The sequence below is a fragment of the Penicillium verhagenii genome, assembly GCF_028828195.1.
Source record: "Penicillium verhagenii strain IBT 33310 chromosome Unknown utg000002l_segment0_segment0, whole genome shotgun sequence".
In the NCBI taxonomy this organism is placed as follows: domain Eukaryota; kingdom Fungi; phylum Ascomycota; class Eurotiomycetes; order Eurotiales; family Aspergillaceae; genus Penicillium; species Penicillium verhagenii.
Genome location: NW_026643166.1, coordinates 396,333 through 414,311, shown reverse-complemented (window position 1 = coordinate 414,311; position 17,979 = coordinate 396,333). Strand labels below are relative to the sequence as shown.

At 48.2% G+C, this 17,979-nt stretch overlaps 7 protein-coding genes across 7 annotated transcripts; 5 read left to right on the top strand and 2 right to left on the bottom strand.

Annotated features, from left to right (window-relative positions):
• Positions 1 to 606: 606 nt before the first annotated feature.
• N7466_000155 (uncharacterized protein) lies at positions 607 to 1,952 on the bottom strand (the record flags this gene model as incomplete). The annotated part of the gene is made up of 2 exons (XM_057159553.1): positions 607 to 1,100; positions 1,157 to 1,952. The coding sequence occupies 2 exons, from the start codon at positions 1,950 to 1,952 to the stop codon at positions 607 to 609; spliced, it is 1,290 nt and encodes a 429-aa protein (XP_057025801.1).
• A 1,913-nt stretch (positions 1,953 to 3,865) lies between these two features.
• On the top strand, positions 3,866 to 4,726 carry N7466_000154 (uncharacterized protein; the record flags this gene model as incomplete). The annotated part of the gene is made up of 1 exon (XM_057159552.1): positions 3,866 to 4,726. One exon carries the CDS (start codon positions 3,866 to 3,868, stop codon positions 4,724 to 4,726), a length of 861 nt encoding a protein of 286 aa, XP_057025800.1.
• Positions 4,727 to 4,973: 247 nt separating this feature from the next.
• N7466_000153 (Zn(II)2Cys6 transcription factor) lies at positions 4,974 to 6,419 on the top strand (the record flags this gene model as incomplete). The annotated part of the gene is made up of 1 exon (XM_057159551.1): positions 4,974 to 6,419. The coding sequence occupies one exon, from the start codon at positions 4,974 to 4,976 to the stop codon at positions 6,417 to 6,419; it is 1,446 nt and encodes a 481-aa protein (XP_057025799.1).
• A 441-nt stretch (positions 6,420 to 6,860) lies between these two features.
• On the bottom strand, positions 6,861 to 8,597 carry N7466_000152 (glycoside hydrolase family 13 protein; the record flags this gene model as incomplete). The annotated part of the gene is made up of 1 exon (XM_057159550.1): positions 6,861 to 8,597. One exon carries the CDS (start codon positions 8,595 to 8,597, stop codon positions 6,861 to 6,863), a length of 1,737 nt encoding a protein of 578 aa, XP_057025798.1.
• Positions 8,598 to 9,369: 772 nt separating this feature from the next.
• N7466_000151 (General alpha-glucoside permease) lies at positions 9,370 to 11,094 on the top strand (the record flags this gene model as incomplete). Its single annotated transcript, XM_057159549.1, has 2 exons — positions 9,370 to 9,975; positions 10,054 to 11,094. The coding sequence occupies 2 exons, from the start codon at positions 9,370 to 9,372 to the stop codon at positions 11,092 to 11,094; spliced, it is 1,647 nt and encodes a 548-aa protein (XP_057025797.1).
• Positions 11,095 to 11,893: 799 nt separating this feature from the next.
• Positions 11,894 to 12,604, top strand: N7466_000150 (putative carbonate dehydratase; the record flags this gene model as incomplete). Its single annotated transcript, XM_057159548.1, has 3 exons — positions 11,894 to 12,136; positions 12,204 to 12,289; positions 12,370 to 12,604. 3 exons carry the CDS (start codon positions 11,894 to 11,896, stop codon positions 12,602 to 12,604), a joined length of 564 nt encoding a protein of 187 aa, XP_057025796.1.
• A 2,647-nt stretch (positions 12,605 to 15,251) lies between these two features.
• N7466_000149 (uncharacterized protein) lies at positions 15,252 to 17,632 on the top strand (the record flags this gene model as incomplete). Its single annotated transcript, XM_057159547.1, has 2 exons — positions 15,252 to 15,652; positions 15,715 to 17,632. 2 exons carry the CDS (start codon positions 15,252 to 15,254, stop codon positions 17,630 to 17,632), a joined length of 2,319 nt encoding a protein of 772 aa, XP_057025795.1.
• Between the last annotated feature and the right edge of the window lie 347 nt (positions 17,633 to 17,979).

Below are 17,979 nucleotides of genomic sequence, written 5' to 3'. Positions count from 1 at the left end.
TCTTTTCCTCTTTCTTGGTTTTCGCCTTCAAATTCACGTGGCTCCGGAATTGCCATTTTTATTTCTTGCGTCTACCCACTTATTAAGCTTGATCGCATGGCCCGTGTAAACATTCGCCGATCAAGTGCCGGCAGAGACCCAGAATGAATAAAACTTCCACATACTAGTATTAACTTCAAACGTTCATCGACACCGGCTCTAGACATCTTGTCTAGCCTTCATGTATCAGGAGTATTCGATTTGCTTCGGGTTGCATGTATAGGGTGTCCGACAGCGACCAGTTAGCTCAAGTGGTTTTACTCCGTATTTTACTGCGTATTTTTAGCCGGCAGAAAAGCACGTAAATTACAACTTTCGGCCCGGAGGAAGCAGTATTGTTTTCGCTTCTCATTATGTCCGATCGCCCTTCACCTCCCTTTCATTGGCCTACCACCCGAAGTGAAAGCCGATCCTAACGGTGACATTACCCTTGAGCAGGCCAACGAAGCAGCTAGAGGCTGGTTGCTTTTTGTAGAGGTATGCCGCCTATATAAAAGTATCCCCCAAAACGATTACATTTGGTTCAAGTATGCAGCTAATGTCTTCCTACTCCCCGGCGGATTAGATTCAAAATCCCACCGCATACTCCATGGTCGTTCGTGGATCACCATCTTCCAACCACGACTCGTCTTTTATCTGCCTGTCCAAGACCTCAATTGCGCCCATACTCTCTAGACGCTCTTTGTCCCACATCACATATCCCCAGTACCGCAGTCCATTTCCTCCCATAAAATCACAGAGCCAATCTCCCGTTATATTGCTGTAGGTCCCTTCCCATATGAATGTCCATGCAAACGGAGGATACGCACCATCTACTCGGTCACCCTGAAATGGCAGTGGTTCTCGTCTCCTCTCCTTCAAATCTTGATCTGAAGGTGCACAGCGACGTCTTTTTTCCTCAGCCCCCATCCCCTCAAGGTCATCTCCAGTAAGCAACCCTGTGTGGAGGCAAAGCTTGGCCTGCATGATTAAGACTAGTTCAGCGTGATCTGTGACCCGAGAAGTGATTGTGTGAAGGAGCTCGAGGCCCTGCGTAACCATGCCATTCAACAAGCCATCTTCTGCGACAATGTTAGCTTTCGAAAAGGCTAAAAAGAAATATGAGTCTGATACTAACCAAGGGAATCGATATTAAATGAGCCTTCTGGATCACCATCCTTTCTTATTGCATCGAACTTGGGGTTTCTTTCATCCACATCCCAGCGAATTTGTTCAAAGATCTGCCTGTATATTGTCTCGAAGAACAGATAGACACAGTTTATTTCTTCAATTTCCCAAGGCTCAAAGTGGGATGCGTGTATGGTAAGAAGATCGATGCTGCTGTACCCGGAACGAAATGGCTGATCTATCTCTTTATGTGGTCCGATGCCGAATAGATTGCACCACAGCTGTAAGCGATAAAGGGCACGGATTATGCGCGTCTCTTCACTTTGACTCAAAGAGTCAGAAACACCGACCAGGGATGAGTTCGCTTCGTTGATCTCGGTTTCTTTGGCCAGGTTGTCCAGAGCCCACGCACTGTACTGATTGGCTAGAGGCACGACAATCGAGGTGTGAAAGAGCAAGATCCAGATGATATCATCCAGAGGCAGGCTATCTTCGATCAAAGAGAAGCTAGGTAGATCTTGACGATGCTTGTATGATTCAAGAAGTGGGGTGATAGACTCCCGAGTTCGAGTTTGTGCAAAGCCGGCAGTACTAGATTGACAAACCAGGCTGGCCTCGATGTTAACGCTGCCTAGTAACTTGTCGACGCATTGACCGAGCAGCCATTGACGGTCCAACAGATTTTGCTCATGATAAAGTGGGGAGGCATGGACGAGGGCTCTTAATCCATTGAATTCCATCATGGTGAGGAGATGGCGCCGGATCTCTGGAGGAAGGGCTTCCAAGGGGCAACTAATTGGAGACATTCTGGCCACAGAAATAGCAGGGTCTTGCATCAATATGTGGGAGTTTGAGAGTTGAAGGGTGTGGAAAGAGGGAATAGATTTCAAGGGTGAGGTTCTGCGCAGAATCTCCCCCTCTATTCTCCCCCTCTACTACTTGGGAACCTGTGTTTTTTGCAGCACCTGATTGGCTCAGAGGCCCAAAGTGGGTCTAAACCGTCTTTGTCTCTGGAGTCTGGGACTCTGGATGGCCCTAGAGTCGGTCTTAGTCAGGTGATTCCAATGATGCTACCAGTTGACCATCTCCCTTGAAGGTTTCATGGACTCTAACGCCGCGCGTACCGTCTCGTGTGAGATACCCCGTTACCCCGCTGATTTTTGATGGGGGGACCTTTGAACCCCGACAACGGTAGTGGTTTACGCGCCCATACACAATCCTTTGCTATCTTTGTTTCATATGTGTCTTCTCGCGCTTCGACATTGAAAATAATTTGCCAGCCAGTCCTTCTGAATTGGCCAATTCCAAGCTTATTTACTCGGGTAAATAAGTTGGGTTCTCTCAGTGATGATGTCTTGTTTCGGGGGTAATAGGAAGACCGGAGCCAAAATTGGTGGAGTAGTTTGGTCAAGAGGGCCAGAAACAGTTGGTTGTCTTACTGGTCCATGAGTCATGAGAGTGACCGTTGAGGCCATGAACGAAAACAATATCCACGGCGGGGTCACCATGCGGGGCGTAGACCTGTGTCAAGCTAAATGGCTTGAAGGGACGAGGTTCAGACATTGTAGATCAGATCAGCACAGGGCCATAGTTCAGATAGAAGCAAAGCAAAGGTACCGGAAACCGAGATTCGTCCTTGGCTCATCCCCATCGCCTCGATATGGCACGTCATGGCGGCCGCTACCTGTCCCCAGATACTGGATCAAGGTTTCGAGGCCTTGTAGTAGGCCTTCAGCGGCCGGGGGGGGGGGGGGGGGGTTAGCTTAAAATAAACAGCATCATTTCATATTTTCTCAAATAACATTACCGGCATCTTCACAATGTTGCACATGTGTATAGTGTTTTCAAGTTTGAACAAGATGATGTGAGAATTGTTTCTGTGATGGTTGCCAAGTCTAATTTTCGAAGATCGAGGGTAATACCTCCTTCGATGGCTGTATAGTACAGACTGCCAAGCTCCTGCTCCAGCTGGTTTCTTTCCCACGCGAATTTTTTCGAACCACCCTGTTGAGAGGTTGGTAATCTGAGATGCCATGCTGACAGTTCTGGCCTTCCTATGTGAGATGTTTTGAAGACAAGGCCTCGACATCAGTGAGAATAGCTGTTCGGGTATTTTGGGCAAGACTCAGGCATTGCAAAAGACTTGATAGGAGAAAAAGTAATCAGAGAAGTGAGGAGTAAGTGAATGTAAGGATGAAAGACGAGAGAACAAATATAAACAAAGGTATTATTCTTGAGTATTGACAAGGGTGTCGATAAGGGAGACAGATACAATGGGTTGATATCAGCGATGGATGCATGGATGGAAGATGAAACATGAAAGAGGTGGGAGGTTGGGAAAGGAATAGGAAGAGAGAAGGAGAAGAAGTAAGATTTTGTAGCTAAGGGGAGAGCAGAGAAAAGCATCAACTCTCTCACCCAGCATAGGAGAAATGATCAGGCTTTACAAGATCATTGTTAACAAAATCATAGCACCCCATTGATCCCATTCATGATCGACCAAGTGTCATGGATTCTCATATAGTCATCGGATCAATATGTCAGCCAATCAGCAATGACTCCTACTGGCGATTTTTGATAACACTGATAAGATAAGGATACATAAGCTTTTAAATTGAAGTTTGTCCCATTTGCATTGTTTATTAAACAGATTCCAGACCGTACATCAGGCCCCTGAGCCACTTGCCAGTTGCTATCTATTCTCTTCACATCGCACAAAATGAGTTTTACTCTTGCTAGCAGGAGCATTGCCAGTCGGCTATTTCAAAACTTCGCCCCCACCTCACTAGTCGCATTGCGCACGCTTAGTCCTAAGCAAAAAAACTGGCATCTGAACCTCCCCCCACAAAGATACTGCTCGTCAACTCCACCAGCAAATCCTCTACAAAAACCCACAAACCCACCAAACCAATTCCCCCTCACGGAATCCAGAAGCGGCGACATTTGGGAGGCAGACCAAATAGAGATTTGGCGTCTTGCAGATGGCTATCGTGTGTGGGGTTTTCCTATCTACCGCTCTACCTATCAGAGCGATGCAGAGTGGGACGAATTCATGCGCCGTCTGGTCGCTGATACCACGGAGTCGCTGTGTCCTGATTTATTTGATAACATGGCTCTGACCGTGTTTGACGATCCAACAAAGTTTGATGGCGCCACGACGGCAGTGATTCGGGACCATTTCAAGCAGTGGGTGGTGACTGCCGAACAGGAGGAACGGAGCCCTGAATTCGATCCAGAGCGAATTAAAATAGATGTGTATGGGGCGCAACGGTATAGATACTGTATCCAGGTCACGCAAGAGATGTTAGAATCAGTTATTGCCGATGAAGGGGAGGCAATGGCGATTGTGCGCATTATTCGCGGAGATTGGGAGGAGTACAGCCCTTACAAAGATGACTTCAGGTTCGAGGAGGAGAGAGAAGCGATTGAAGGGTGTACTCTAGAAGATGTAGGGTGGATAAACGTTCCGTTTGATGGTGTGATGACTATTTGTTGGGGCGACCTGCGGGGTGATTGGGATGGAGAGTATCGTCGTCCGCCAAGTATATCATGTCACCCGTGGTTCGATGTTGACAATTAGGTAAGAATAGGAACAGCGTGGACTATCTAGTAGGTATAAGAATATATCTAGAAAAGATCCTATGAATAGAGGGTAATATAACATTTGAATAATAGAATACTTGAAAATAGGATGTCATACTTCAAATGTTACCAGTTGACCTAGACTCCCCACATAATCCGTCCCGCCCCCACATCTCGGCATCGGAAGCACATCCCCCGGAGTCCCCGACTCAGCACCGGATTCCACATGTTTCAGACACCATAATATGCCGGATTCTGACTACCGACGCACTTCAAAGGCATGTGACCCATGCAAGCGACGCAAAGTCAAATGCAACGGCCAGGCCCGCTGCCAGCAATGCACACATGCCGGCCTGCCATGCACCTACACAACCACCCCACCAGATCGCCCGCGCAAGAAAGCCGTACGGCGGGGAACTGTTATTGCCGAGTGCCGTACCTTGATCTCCAAGTCAGCCCATTCAAACTCACTGCCTCCCCCACAAGCTTTATCGGCTCAAATCCCCCAGTCAATCACGTCGCATCCGAACCCAACATTCTTCCTCGAGCTCTTGAGCGACTACGAGCAGTATGTGTACCCGATGAGCCCGGTCATTCCAGCCGATACGATCCATGACATGATCTTGAATATGGCCGACAGCACTGACGCCGCATCTTTTGCCTACATCTTCGCAGCGGTCACCCTGGGCTTGGCGAGAAGCGAGCCCGTTCAGGATGTACCCGCCACGTGCGACCGTATTGCAATGTTACTCACCCGCTCGCTAGAGCTGCGCCTTCCTTTCGGCCTCGAGTCCCAGCCTGGTGTTGAGCATGTTATCAGGGATGTCTTTACGGAGATGAGCTGCATGTCCCTGCGCCGTCCGGAACTAGGCCATATGTATCTTCGTGAGGCGATTTCCTTGCTGTACATGTTGAATGCGCATTCGGAGGATGAGCTGGCTGTAATTGAGCCTACACAGCGTGCTCGCTTGCAGCGGGCGTATTGGGAGTGCTTTATACATGAGAGATTTACGGCGTTGACGTACCATCGACCGACATCCTTAGATCCGTTACCCGCACTGCCAGATCACGATGCGTCACTTCCTGCAGATGTCGAGATAGGATTCAATTACTGCATCAAGAACTTTTGCATTATTGACAGGCAGTTTCTTGATTTCTGGCTAGGCGATCGGTCTGGAGTCACAGCTGGATGGGTCGAAGAGAAACAGCACCAGCTTGAGGATATCGATTGGCATTGTGAAGTCTCCCGGCTACCGAAGATGCAGCAGGCAGATCTGATTATCACAAGGCATTGGCTTCGTACGCTGACTTGGCAAATGGGCTTGTCTAATACATTGTTGTCCTCATCGCCTGAGTCTTCGATCTTACTTTCTCTCTCTTTCCCGCTGCGTCTGTCCAACCAGCTTCGCCAGTTCCTCATTACGATTCCGCGGGATTTGGTGGGCATTCATGGCTCTGGTATTCTGAAAAAGCTATTTGAAATCGCCAATACTATAGCTGATGTCGTGCTTCATACTCCGTACACACCTGGTGATGATACAGTGCAGCGCATCCATGATATTATGTTTCTCAAGAAGTTTGTATATTCTTTTGCTGGACTGCAAAACCTGTGGCCAGAGTTTTTGACTCAGAAATTTGAGATGATTCGGGACAAGTACCCGGGGATCAAAGAAATGGAGTTACTTGTATGACTTGAGAACACGCAACCTTGAAAGGTTTCAAGGATCAATACCTAATATTAATCAGAATATTTTCACCGTGCGGAGTTGATCGATTGACTTTCACATCTAGTTCCTGGAAGTTTCTGGAAAAGCATAAACTGATGCAGACCATGGCCCAGTGCACATGGGCCGAAGCTTAAAATCAATCACGTTTGGCATCCATGGATTACTAAACTTCAAGACCAGCACTTGAGAAATACATGCTACGTTTCTTATGTCAAGAAACTAAAAAGGAGAACATTGAAGACACATTATGGTAGTACCTACTAGTAGTAGGTAAATCGATTCAATGGTCACCCTTACCCAAGGGGTAACAATTGATGTAGTGTGTAGTATCGATGCGTCTAAATTATGACAGTACATAAACTAGTATCTAGCAGCCCACCCTCCAATTAACTTTCCAAGGTTTTCTTAAGCTTCCACCAGGTAGATACGGCCTTCATAAGGCTGCAGTATGTCCAGAACATCATCATCATAGTTCTGAACCAGGAGCTTTCGAGTTCCACTGCCAAATCGTCCAGCAAGGTCAACCGACTGTTTCTCACCAGAAAAGTTCAAGGCCACCACAAGCTTCTCATGATCGGAATGTTTCTCAAATATAAACACAGATCCATGTGCTGGATCGGTATCTTCAAAAACTCCTTGCGCAAAAACCTTCGGATTGGCGCGACGCACTTGCAGCAATTTCCGCCAGAAAGACAGAACCGACTTTGGATCGGAGCTTTGTTTCTCTACATTCAATGTAGGATAGTTATCGTGCACGCGCATCCATGTCTCAATGCCTTCTTTCGAGAATCCAGCATTGGGTGTACCATCCCATTGCATGGGTAACCGTGCATGATCCCGCGCAAGGTGAGCGATAGCAACCTTAGTCGCTTCCAACGCGACGGGGTCATTTCCCGATATTTTCTTGACGTAGTTGTAATAGTTGAGACTATCGAGGTCCTTGTATTCCGCAATATCCCATTCGAGAGGTGCGTTGACCATGCCAATCTCCTGCCCTTGGTAGACATACAGTGTTCCCGAAAGACTGGCAACGAGCATGGCAAGCATCTTTGCACTGGCCGCCCACAATTCAGGCGTGTCTTCGCTTCCCCATCGCGAAATCGACCGAGCCTGATCGTGATTCTCAAGGAATGTCGTGCTCCACCCGTCCGTCGTGCCGTCCATAAGCGCCTGCGTACGCTTGACTCGCGCGCGGAGATCAGGAAGCGTCCAGTTCCGGGGAGTGGTCTGGAAGGGAAAGTCTTTGCCTCTTCCCACGTCGACGATGTCGAACTGGAAGACCATGCTCAGTTGCTGCTCTTTCTCCGATACGTATTTGAGCACGTCGGTAACCTCGGGGGTGCAGGGGAGCTCGCCGACCGTGACGGCGTTGTACTTGAGCAGAATCTGGCCCATCTCGCGGAGGAACTCGTGGATCCGGGGCCCATTGCAGAATAGCGAGGCGTCGAGCTGGTGCTCGTGGCTGGGGTCGATGATGGGCGCGTCGCGGTAGGACTGGTCCTTGCTGTACATGTTCACGGTGTCGACGCGGAATCCATCAATGCCCTTGCGCAGCCAGAACTCCATGGCCGACTCGTAGACCGCCGCGCGAGTCTCGGCATTCTCCCAGTTCACATCTGGCTGCTCCACGGCAAACAGATGTAGATAGTACTCCTCCGATACCTCGTCCCACTCCCACGCACTGCCCCCAAAGATACTCCGCCAGTTATTAGGTGGTTGGCGCACGCCATCGGCGCCGTACTTTGCCGGACGCCAGATGTACCAGTCGCGCTTGGGGCTGTTCTTGCCGAGCCTTGACTCCTTGAACCAGGCGTGCTGGTCGGATGTGTGGTTTATCACCAGATCGAGCAGGATGCGTAGGCCTCGCTCGTGACAGGCGGCGATGATCGCTTCCACGTCGGCGACTGTCCCGTACGGGCCATGTACGTCTTCATAATCCGCCACGTCATACCCCATATCGATCTGGGGTGACTTATACATAGGGCATATCCAGATCGCATCGACGCCCAGTGACTGGATGTAGTCCAGCTGACCCAGGATGCCTGGCAAATCACCGATGCCATCTCCGTTGGAATCCTTGTAACTGGCAGGGTAGATTTGGTAAATGGTGGCGTTTTTCCACCAGGGCGTTTGCGGAGACATGGCAAGGGAAGGAAAAGTTAAAGTATATTGGATTTGGTGTAAAATAGCCGATAGGTTGTTGCGATCCTTGAAGGAAGTAAAGTTTTTAGTGTGTATGAAAGGCCAAGTAGAAAAACAATTTGGTTTATGATTTTCTCTTGGTCCTTGAGTATTTCCCCTGCTTTTATCTTGTTCTCTTCATTCGCAGCGATCGATTTATTGGCCTTTTGTCGGTCCGACATGCTTTACCCCTCCAGTCCCCGTGCGAACTTGACATGCATGGTAGATGCAGAGTGATGAGCTGTGATTGGTGCATTGTCGGGCCGAGATTTGCTTGATGCTAGTCCCTTTGTTTACATTCCCGATAAGCCACAAAATGGTTTTTTTCATTGTATCTGGCTTCATTCAATTTCTCCATGGGGAAACAGGATTCCCCATGGGGTATTTCGTTTCTCCTTGAAGATATCGTTTTCAGATCTTATTTTTCGCTTGGGTCATATTCAGACGCTGATTCGTTCAATCTCGACCCGACATGATCATGGCCTGACACTACCCCCGGACTGCCCCAGGATTGCCCGACCCGATCCAAGGAAAATCCGGGGTACTTGCTTGTATAGCATACGCAAGCAGACTAGTGCCACATGATTTGGAACTAGGGGGAAATTGTGTCTTAGGCAGACATAAAAGGCGTGATATCTGCTCATGCAGAGGCCCAAGTTGCCAGCAGATAACAGCAGCGCAGTCTGGTCTATTTTCCACTTGACAGACTTCATACCACTATCGCGATTCAACCATGTCGGCCGTTTCTCCGGAGCACGATGCAGAGAAGACCCCTCCATCTGTCCCGGTGGCCACAATGGCCGCCGAGGCTAATCGGGCTACGGAGACAGAGCACAAGATGGGCCTTTGGCAGGGTATACGTACATACCCACACGCCGTGGGCTGGTCAATTCTGTTTTCCTCGGCGCTTATTATGGAAGGTTACGATAATGCGCTGATTGCTAGTCTGTTTGCATACGGACCGTTCCAGGAAAATTTTGGTGACAAATTGGCCGATGGGACGTACCAAGTGACGGCTGCGTGGCAGTCGGGTCTCACCAATGGCGCCTTGGTCGGCGAGCTTATTGGTCTACTTATGAACGGTATTATTGCCGAGCGCTTTGGTTATAAGAAGAGTATTATAGGGTCCTTGGTTGCATGTGTGGCTTTTGTGTTTATTGTCTTCTTTGCGAAAACTTTACCTGTCTTACTTATTGGAGAAATACTTATCGGAATTCCGTGGGGTCTTTTCCAGACTATTACTACGACATATGCGTCTGAGGTGTGTCCGGTTGTGTTACGGCCATATCTGACAACATATGTCAACCTTTGCTGGGTGATTGGTCAAGTCATTGCCTCGGTATGTTCAAAAGAAATTCTTGTTTTTTATTAATCACACGTGCATGGATGTGGATTTCAATGCTGACGTGGATTGCAGGGTGTTCTTAAAGCAATGGAGAGCCGCACGGATACTTTGGGCTACAAGATTCCATTCGCACTACAATGGATGTGGCCCGTCCCAATCATGATCGGCGTCGCCTTCGCCCCAGAGTCTCCATGGTGGCTAGTCCGAAAGGGACGAATCGAAGAAGCCCGCCACGCCCTCAAGCGCCTGACGACAACTGGACAAGATCCCGACTTCAACGTCGACGAGACAATCGCCATGATACGCAGTACCAATGAACTCGAGAAGGAAATTTCCGCGGGAACTTCCTACTTTGATTGTTTCACGGGCATCGATCTCCGACGCACCGAGATTGTGTGTATGACCTGGGTCGCACAACAGATATCCGGGTCCGCGTTCATGGGGTACTCGACCTACTTCTACGAGCAGGCCGGACTGGCTGCCAGTAATGCGTTCACGCTGAGCATGGTGCAGTATATCATTGGTGCAATTGGTACACTGCTATCCTGGGCGCTGATGGGCAAGTTCGGACGGCGCACGCTATACGCCTACGGACTCGGCGCGCAGATGACCGTGTGTTTCATCATTGGATGTCTTGGTATCATCCACAAGGGTAACGTGGCAGCACAGTGGGCTATCGGCAGTCTGCTGCTGGTATACACGTTTTGTTACGATGCGAGCGTCGGGCCGGTTTGTTACTCGCTTGTTTCGGAGTTGAGCTCCACGCGCCTGAAAGCAAAGTCGATCGTCTTGGCGCGTATCGCTTATAATGTGAGCGGTGTTATTGTCAACATTATTACGCCGCGCATGCTCAATCCTACGGCTTGGGACTGGGGCGCTAAGTCGGGGTTCTTCTGGACTGGTTCCTGTTTGCTTTGTCTTGTATGGGTCTATTTCCGTTTGCCTGAGCCGAAGGGTCGCACATATGCCGAGCTGGATTTACTGTTTACGCGCGGAGTTTCGGCACGTGAGTTCAGCTCGACAATTGTGGACCCGTTCTCTGCACACGAGAAGGATCATGGAGAAGATAAAAAGACCATCGGGCCTTCTGTGGAGATTGTGGAGCATATTTAGTACGTACAGTCTATAGTTCTTTCAATCATTTGAACGATGTTGTCATTCATTTGGTGGCCAGTAGCATATGCATTCTAGTCGTTTGATTCTTCCAACTGCCTGCTGCAACCATTTTCTTGTACTGAAACCTCTCTTCCAAGCTCGGGCCAATTCCGCGAAGTCAAAATCGGAGCTCTTGCCCCAAAACAATGAAACCAAAGAGCCCAAATAAAGTTATTAGGTGCACGCCGTTGTCGATGCAGCTATAATTACAGCGGATCTTATCTCGATTTAGGGCTGTATCCGGGGGGATCGGGGGGCAGAGTGGGACTCGGCCGAAAGTGTCGGCAAATACTCGGAGCCGTTGAAGTTCGGGGTTTCTAGCGTACGTTATACTCACTGAATCGGCAATCGCCGTTCGTGATCCGGAGAAGTCCATGATTCAGAGCCCAATCAAATCAAAAACTTCAATATTAAGAGGGTCCAACTATTACAACAAGAAGCCCCAGCGAGAATCGGAGCTCTGTTCGATGAGCTCCACTTGTTCGCATACGTCCTTATAAAAGGCAAGTTCTGCGCCGCACTTTCCCTTGCGTTGACCGAGATTTATTTCATTCCACCTTCAAATCCGAACCTGCTCCAACTATCTAGCCTTTTTTTCTGGTGAAGAAAAAATAACCATCGCTTGTCAATATACGGATCATTCGAACTCTTCATGATATCTCCGCTCGCTCGTGCATCACGATCCCTTCTTCCCTCTTTCCGTGCGAACCTGACTTGCGCCCGATTGGCTCACACTGCTTCTTGCTCGAGGATCATGATGGGAAACACTCGGTTTGGGAAATTCGAGGCGGCGCCTCTGCAGGCCGATTTCATTCCTAGTCTGCAACAACCAACCCAACAGATTCTCTGGATCGGATGCTCTGATAGCGGGTTCCAAGAAACTACTATTCTCAATCTCCTCCCTGATGAAATGATGGTACACCGAAATATTGGCAACATGATTATTGAAGGCGATTTGTCCAGTGAGACTGCTGTGAAATATGCTGTTTCGGTTCTTGGGGTGAGTACCCAAATATTGAAGGAAAACCACTATCCGGAGCCCGAGAAGTTAACAAAATTGTTTGCAGGTGCGCCATATAGTTGTCTGTGGACATTATGGATGTCAAATAGTAAAGGCTGCATCAAGAAATGGACTGCAGGGACCATGGCAAAGGTAAGAAATTATTGTCGTGCATTTTTCCGACCAGGTTATACATATTGGGCGGCGAAACTGACGGGTTTCTTGTACAATAGCAAGCTTGATTCTCTGCATTCCACGCATAAAGACACCATTGATCGACTACCGGAAGCCGAATCGGATCGCGCGTTTGTTAAATTGAATGTTCTGGATCAGTTGCGCTCTTTGCGTCAGTTCCCCGAGGTTGTTGATGCTGCGAAGTCGGGTGGCTTGCAATTACATGGATTTGTGTATGATACACATACTGGGGAGGCATCTCGGTTGCTTGAGGATCCCGAGGCTCATATTTAATAAAACTGGAGCATATGAATGGCTCGGATAGAGAGAAATGTACATAGTATTTGAAGTAGAGATGGCTCAGAAAGGGGCTTGTCCTATCAATCAAAGGTTTGCTTGATTGCAACATTTGCTACAAGAGTACATAAATTAGAAATTACATATAAATGATGGCAAAAAATACCTGCTTGGTTCATGCAAAGCTTTCAAGACTTGAGGTTGAGTGGGTCACCGTTGTGCGACAAAGTGATTTAACTTGCGTCTATGTATATTGCTATGCATGATGTGGCTTATTCTTAATTTTGGCGTAGTATAAGCCTGCACAAAGTACATAGTATGTACGTGCTCCGTAGTATACACTACCTAAGCAAGTAATACCACACATCCCCTTGAAAAAAAGACACTCAATTTCTCAAGTGCTGGTAGATATTTCAAGTATGGTGAATTTCATGACTAGATAGCACACGCATGCTATCAAGCCACGTCCTCGTTTCATAGATAAGGACCATGAAACCAGTATTTCGAGATAGCGCTGATGTTGTCATGGAGATTTGGCGGTTTGAGTTAGATCTGGAAATTCAGAAATCAGATAGAGTCAACAACATGCATCATTGGTCAGATAATTCTCTATTTCTGGATGTGGATATGATATGACATGCATTGTTGCATGTATATTTCATCTGAATATTCAAGACAAGCCAAAAAACAAGCACCTTTTCCCGTGTCTTGCATTCGCCCAAAACATCTCAAGATAAGACAAGTGGACCCGATTCCTGATTTCGGAAATGGGAACTCCTTAGGCTGTACCGAGTAAGTTGAACACGATCGTCAGCCGCACCTCGTGGCAGATGGAGACCTGTGGATGAGGACCCGAGTACGCCCATGAATCATGTAGTATACGATAAAACACATGGGGTGGAACCCTCGAAATTCCAAATCGCGTTCAGCTGCTCATGTGTGATGGAGCAGCACGCGATCTAGGAGCCGCGAGAGTCAGATCGTAAGGAGCGATTGGTCATTAGGCCAGGACGACGGGGTTCGTTTTTCCCCACCAGATCGGGTTTCGATTGGAGGCGTCGCCCATGTATTACCATTGGCTTACTCCGTTGTTCCATGCCGAGTGAATTATGCCGAGCTTTTTTTTTCTTTTTTTTTTCTCTTCAAGCCGTGACATCCGAGAGGGGTTTTTTTTGGATTTATTTTCATACAAAACCTCTTGTTTCAATGTTCTTTAGGGAGTAAACATAGCAGATTTCCAAACCCTTTACGAGGCCCTCTTGATTAGCTGGGAATTAAATCCATCAGTGCAGATCGTCATTGCTTGGGAAAGTCTAATAGTTCTTTTATTGATATTATGCTTGTTTCCATTAAATTGGTCGCTACTAGTAGTTAGAGCGAAGCATGTTTTGCAGTCCGTGGCGACTTCGGAGTTAAGGGGCGAAACAGTGTACGTATTAATTAATATTAGAAAGCATTATGAATTAAAAATAAAAATAAACGTGGGTTCTGTATGCATTCTATGGAGAATCTTGCCTTGTTTTGACTTCACCCTCGGACTAGTCTCTACGCCACCGATTCTCTACTTTTAAACGAGCGCTTTTTTTTCTCTCTGGCGCTTTGGAATAGAAGGGAGGGTTTTGTGACTATTATTGGTATAATCATGCAGAGTGTAAACTCGAAAAGTCCTTCCTCATCTCTTCTCGTCTTTGAAACAAAGCTAGTGCAGTTTGAAGTACAAATGCAATGAGTATTTTCCCGGGGGGTTCTTACCTGACAAGAGTAGGTGCATTAGTGGCATTGAAGGTGAGAAATTCGCCAAAAAAGAACGAAAAAGAGACGAAAAAAAAGAAGAAAAAAAGAGAAAAAGGGGCAAGTGACCCACTGACCCCTCTAGACTATGCCTTTTCGAGACTAGGGCTGAAGTTCACGAACCGCGTTCCTGAAAAGGATTTGAAGGTCTTTTTCTGTTTTGTTCGGAAATATTAGCCTGACAGGTCAACTCATATGCATAGAAATCAAGAAATAACCTGGATAGTTCTATGAGAACGCGTGGCATGGTCTAGGTAAGGGAGACTGTAAGATTGAAATGAAGTATGAAGAACCAAATCCCAAACTTCTTTGTCAAGAGTCAAGACTTAAGAGGATCCTACACGGTTCGGGCTTAGGGCGTGGATGTGATGGGTTAGTCCAACCCCTGAACCGGCCCCTGTCAGTTCTCCGCTTAGCACGAGCAGAACATGATGTGGGGGTTGATCGACCAATGCTTTTTCCGGACCCTCTAAGCAAATCAGCAATGAGAGAGAGTACGAGCGGAAGTCACGCATTTTGATATCCCCTTCTCACTTCACTGATACATCCTCTGGTAAAGAGATTGCAAAAACAACACCTCCGACCTCCATATCCATCTTGACGTGTTATTTGTTTATACACCCTTTCAGTGACCTCACCTGGAATTCCTGTCGATCTTTCTCCGTATTACGACACTCTCCCGTCCATCCGTGGGTCGTGAAACCTCCCTACATTCCTACGCTGTCTTTCCCTCCCCCGCCTCCCGTTCTCCGAACACCTTATTCTTCTGTCCCATTTGTTCGTCCATTGGAATTCTTTGTCGGCTCTATTTGCGCGCTCTTGACGCTTCCGATGCCAGGCGACTCAATTCAGAATGAGTGTCGTAGCCAGTAGACCGGATAGCCCTGCTGTGCCCTACAATATCCCGCATGACGATGGCAAGGATTGGACAGTGACCGTTCAGCCGGTCCCATCGCGAACCTCCTCCATTTCCTCCTACAGATCTAACTATACCGCCTCGACCGCGCCAACCTCCAACCCGCCCACATCTCCAACTCCCTCATCTCGCCAATGCGATTCAGTGGGGTCAATCCCCAAGAGCATCGAGCCCGTTCAACGACGAGTACCCCACGAGGTATACGATGCCATCATCGATAACCTCGAAAACTTCCACAAGGCCTCTCACCAGACGGGCTGCACAACATGCTTTCAACGCGACCTTCACGCCTTATCCTTGACCTGTAGGTCATGGGAGAAGGTAGTTCGCGCACGACTGTAAGCTAGAACAAACACCCTTGAAAGTTCAAGATACTAATATGGAATTTATTCAACTTTAGATATACGCAAATACACATTGTTGGCAACGACTCACCCGCCCAATTGAAGAAATATCGTCTGAAAAGAGGCAGTCGCTTAAAGCTGTTGAGACGCACCTTGCGAGAGCGAAAGTCACTAGCAAATCAAGTCCGCGAGTTACGCGTTCCCCAGATGGACTTGCTCTTCACGACTACAAAACAAAGCGCACAGTGGCAAGAGTATCGCGATCTGATTGCCTCCGTTGTTATGGTTTGTCCGAACCTGGAGCGATTACTTGGCCTGACAATTCCTTATCACCATGAGTTTGACCGATTGACACACGCTTTATCCACACGCAAGAAGTTGAAAGAGCATACCTGGGTTCTGGGGGAGGCAGCTGAAGTGACTGAAATGTCACCGCGGGGTGACTCCTGCCCGGGCAGCCTGGGCCCCTGCCAAATGTTCGAGTTCTTGGATTACCATGTCTCATGGACGACTCTGGAAACATTGATGCTGTATGGATTGAATGGGAACGGGGCACTAGAACCCAGTCTCTTTTTGCGCATGATTGATCTTCTCCCTTCTTTGAAGAACCTATGCATCTCTTCTTTTAATGAGGATGCTTTTGCCGATAGTACTTTATTGTGCCTGCCTGCGCTAGAATCCTTGAGATTGGAGAACCTACCTGGGGTCACAGAGGGTGGTCTGACCCAATATACCTCTCGTCAGGAATCCCTCTCTCTCAAGTCGTTTGTCCTGGTGGAGCAGAACATTGAGTCTCTACTTGTCATCTCCAAGATTCTCTCCTCGCTTCGCCAACTCGAACGCTTCAAATTTGTACAAACCGCCAAATGTCCTATTATGCCTGATGAAGGAATGGTTTTCCAGCCCATCTTGGCTTCTTCGACCCTGAAATACCTACACTGGGATGTAGCTTGTCCAGATCCCGGCACAGCCCTCACCCAACTCGACTGTCTCCCTTTCCAGAACCCCAAGAAAAATTCCGACACCCCCAATTCTCATCTCGCCCAAAGCATTCTCTCCGCCGGATTCCCAGAACTCGAAACCCTTCGTGCGCCGAACGACGTGGAACCTCCCGGTGCTTTACAAGCCGTTTGCCGACCCATCACTAAAGGCCAAGCTCTGTTACGACCCGACCGATACAGCTTGCCTCGCAGCTCCCACGGCTCGGTCAATACTCGGCCACTCGCCTTACCCTCCGGGAATAACCTGACCAGTTCGCGAATTCGTGCACAAACTTTCATCGATATGGCTATCAAAGACCCGGAAGCCGGCCTTCCCGTATTGATCCAAGATTTTTCCGATGACTTTCTGCCCGACAATGCCCTTGCAGCATCATTCGAAGATGAGCCCGAACAAGAAATGGATGACTATGGCATATGGGCTGCCGCCGAGCGATATAAAAACCGATCTCCTGACCTCGACGACGAGCATAAGGGGCCAAGAACAGTATACGAATTTCGAATGCCGGCTTACATGGGCCGTATAGGTCTCAGAGACCCCCTGACCAATGCGTCTATTCCACGATTCCTCCTGCGTCCCGATATTACTGGTCAGGAATCAGATGGTGGTTTAATCGGATGGAAGCAATTGCTTGCATCCAATCAGTCATTATCATACGCTGCCGGGATGGGTGTCCATTGTTTTGATAGCCGCAGTACGGTCTCTTTGCCAGTGATCGAAGATATAGCCTCTCCATCTTCAACAACTACCTCGCGATTTGGATGGGGTAGCTTAAGTGGGCGATCGACAGGCACCCCGGCAACCCCTACTACTCCTGTCACCACCATGAGCATCGGATCCAACTCTGCCCTTCCTTGGGAGAAGGATTCTTGCACTGGATCCTGGAATCATAAAATGGGCCGGGATTGGTGGTTTCATATGGAACGCGATCGCCCGGGAAATTCCGAGCTCGTCAATATCCACCAACTCTTTTAAACATACCTCAATCCTCTCTTTGTCTTCTATCTCGATTCACACGCCCTATACCCCGCATTTTTATTTCTTTGTTATGGTGCTGTTGCATTTTTTTTCCCTCTCTGTCTCTCTCTTTCTCTCATTCCCTCTTTTTGCATGGCACATACTACCCGTCAGGCTTAGTGGCATCTGGCGTTTCTCTGGTTTTAATGAGCATGATCGGCGACTGGACTGTTCATGTACTATGATGTTGGCCTTTTCTTTCTTATTCCCTCGTGCTCCTTGGTGCCGTGAGTCTTGTCGTCTGGTCTCAGTCTATCGACTCGCATTTAGATTGGCAATATTGTACGGCACTTTGGTCTTGAGGA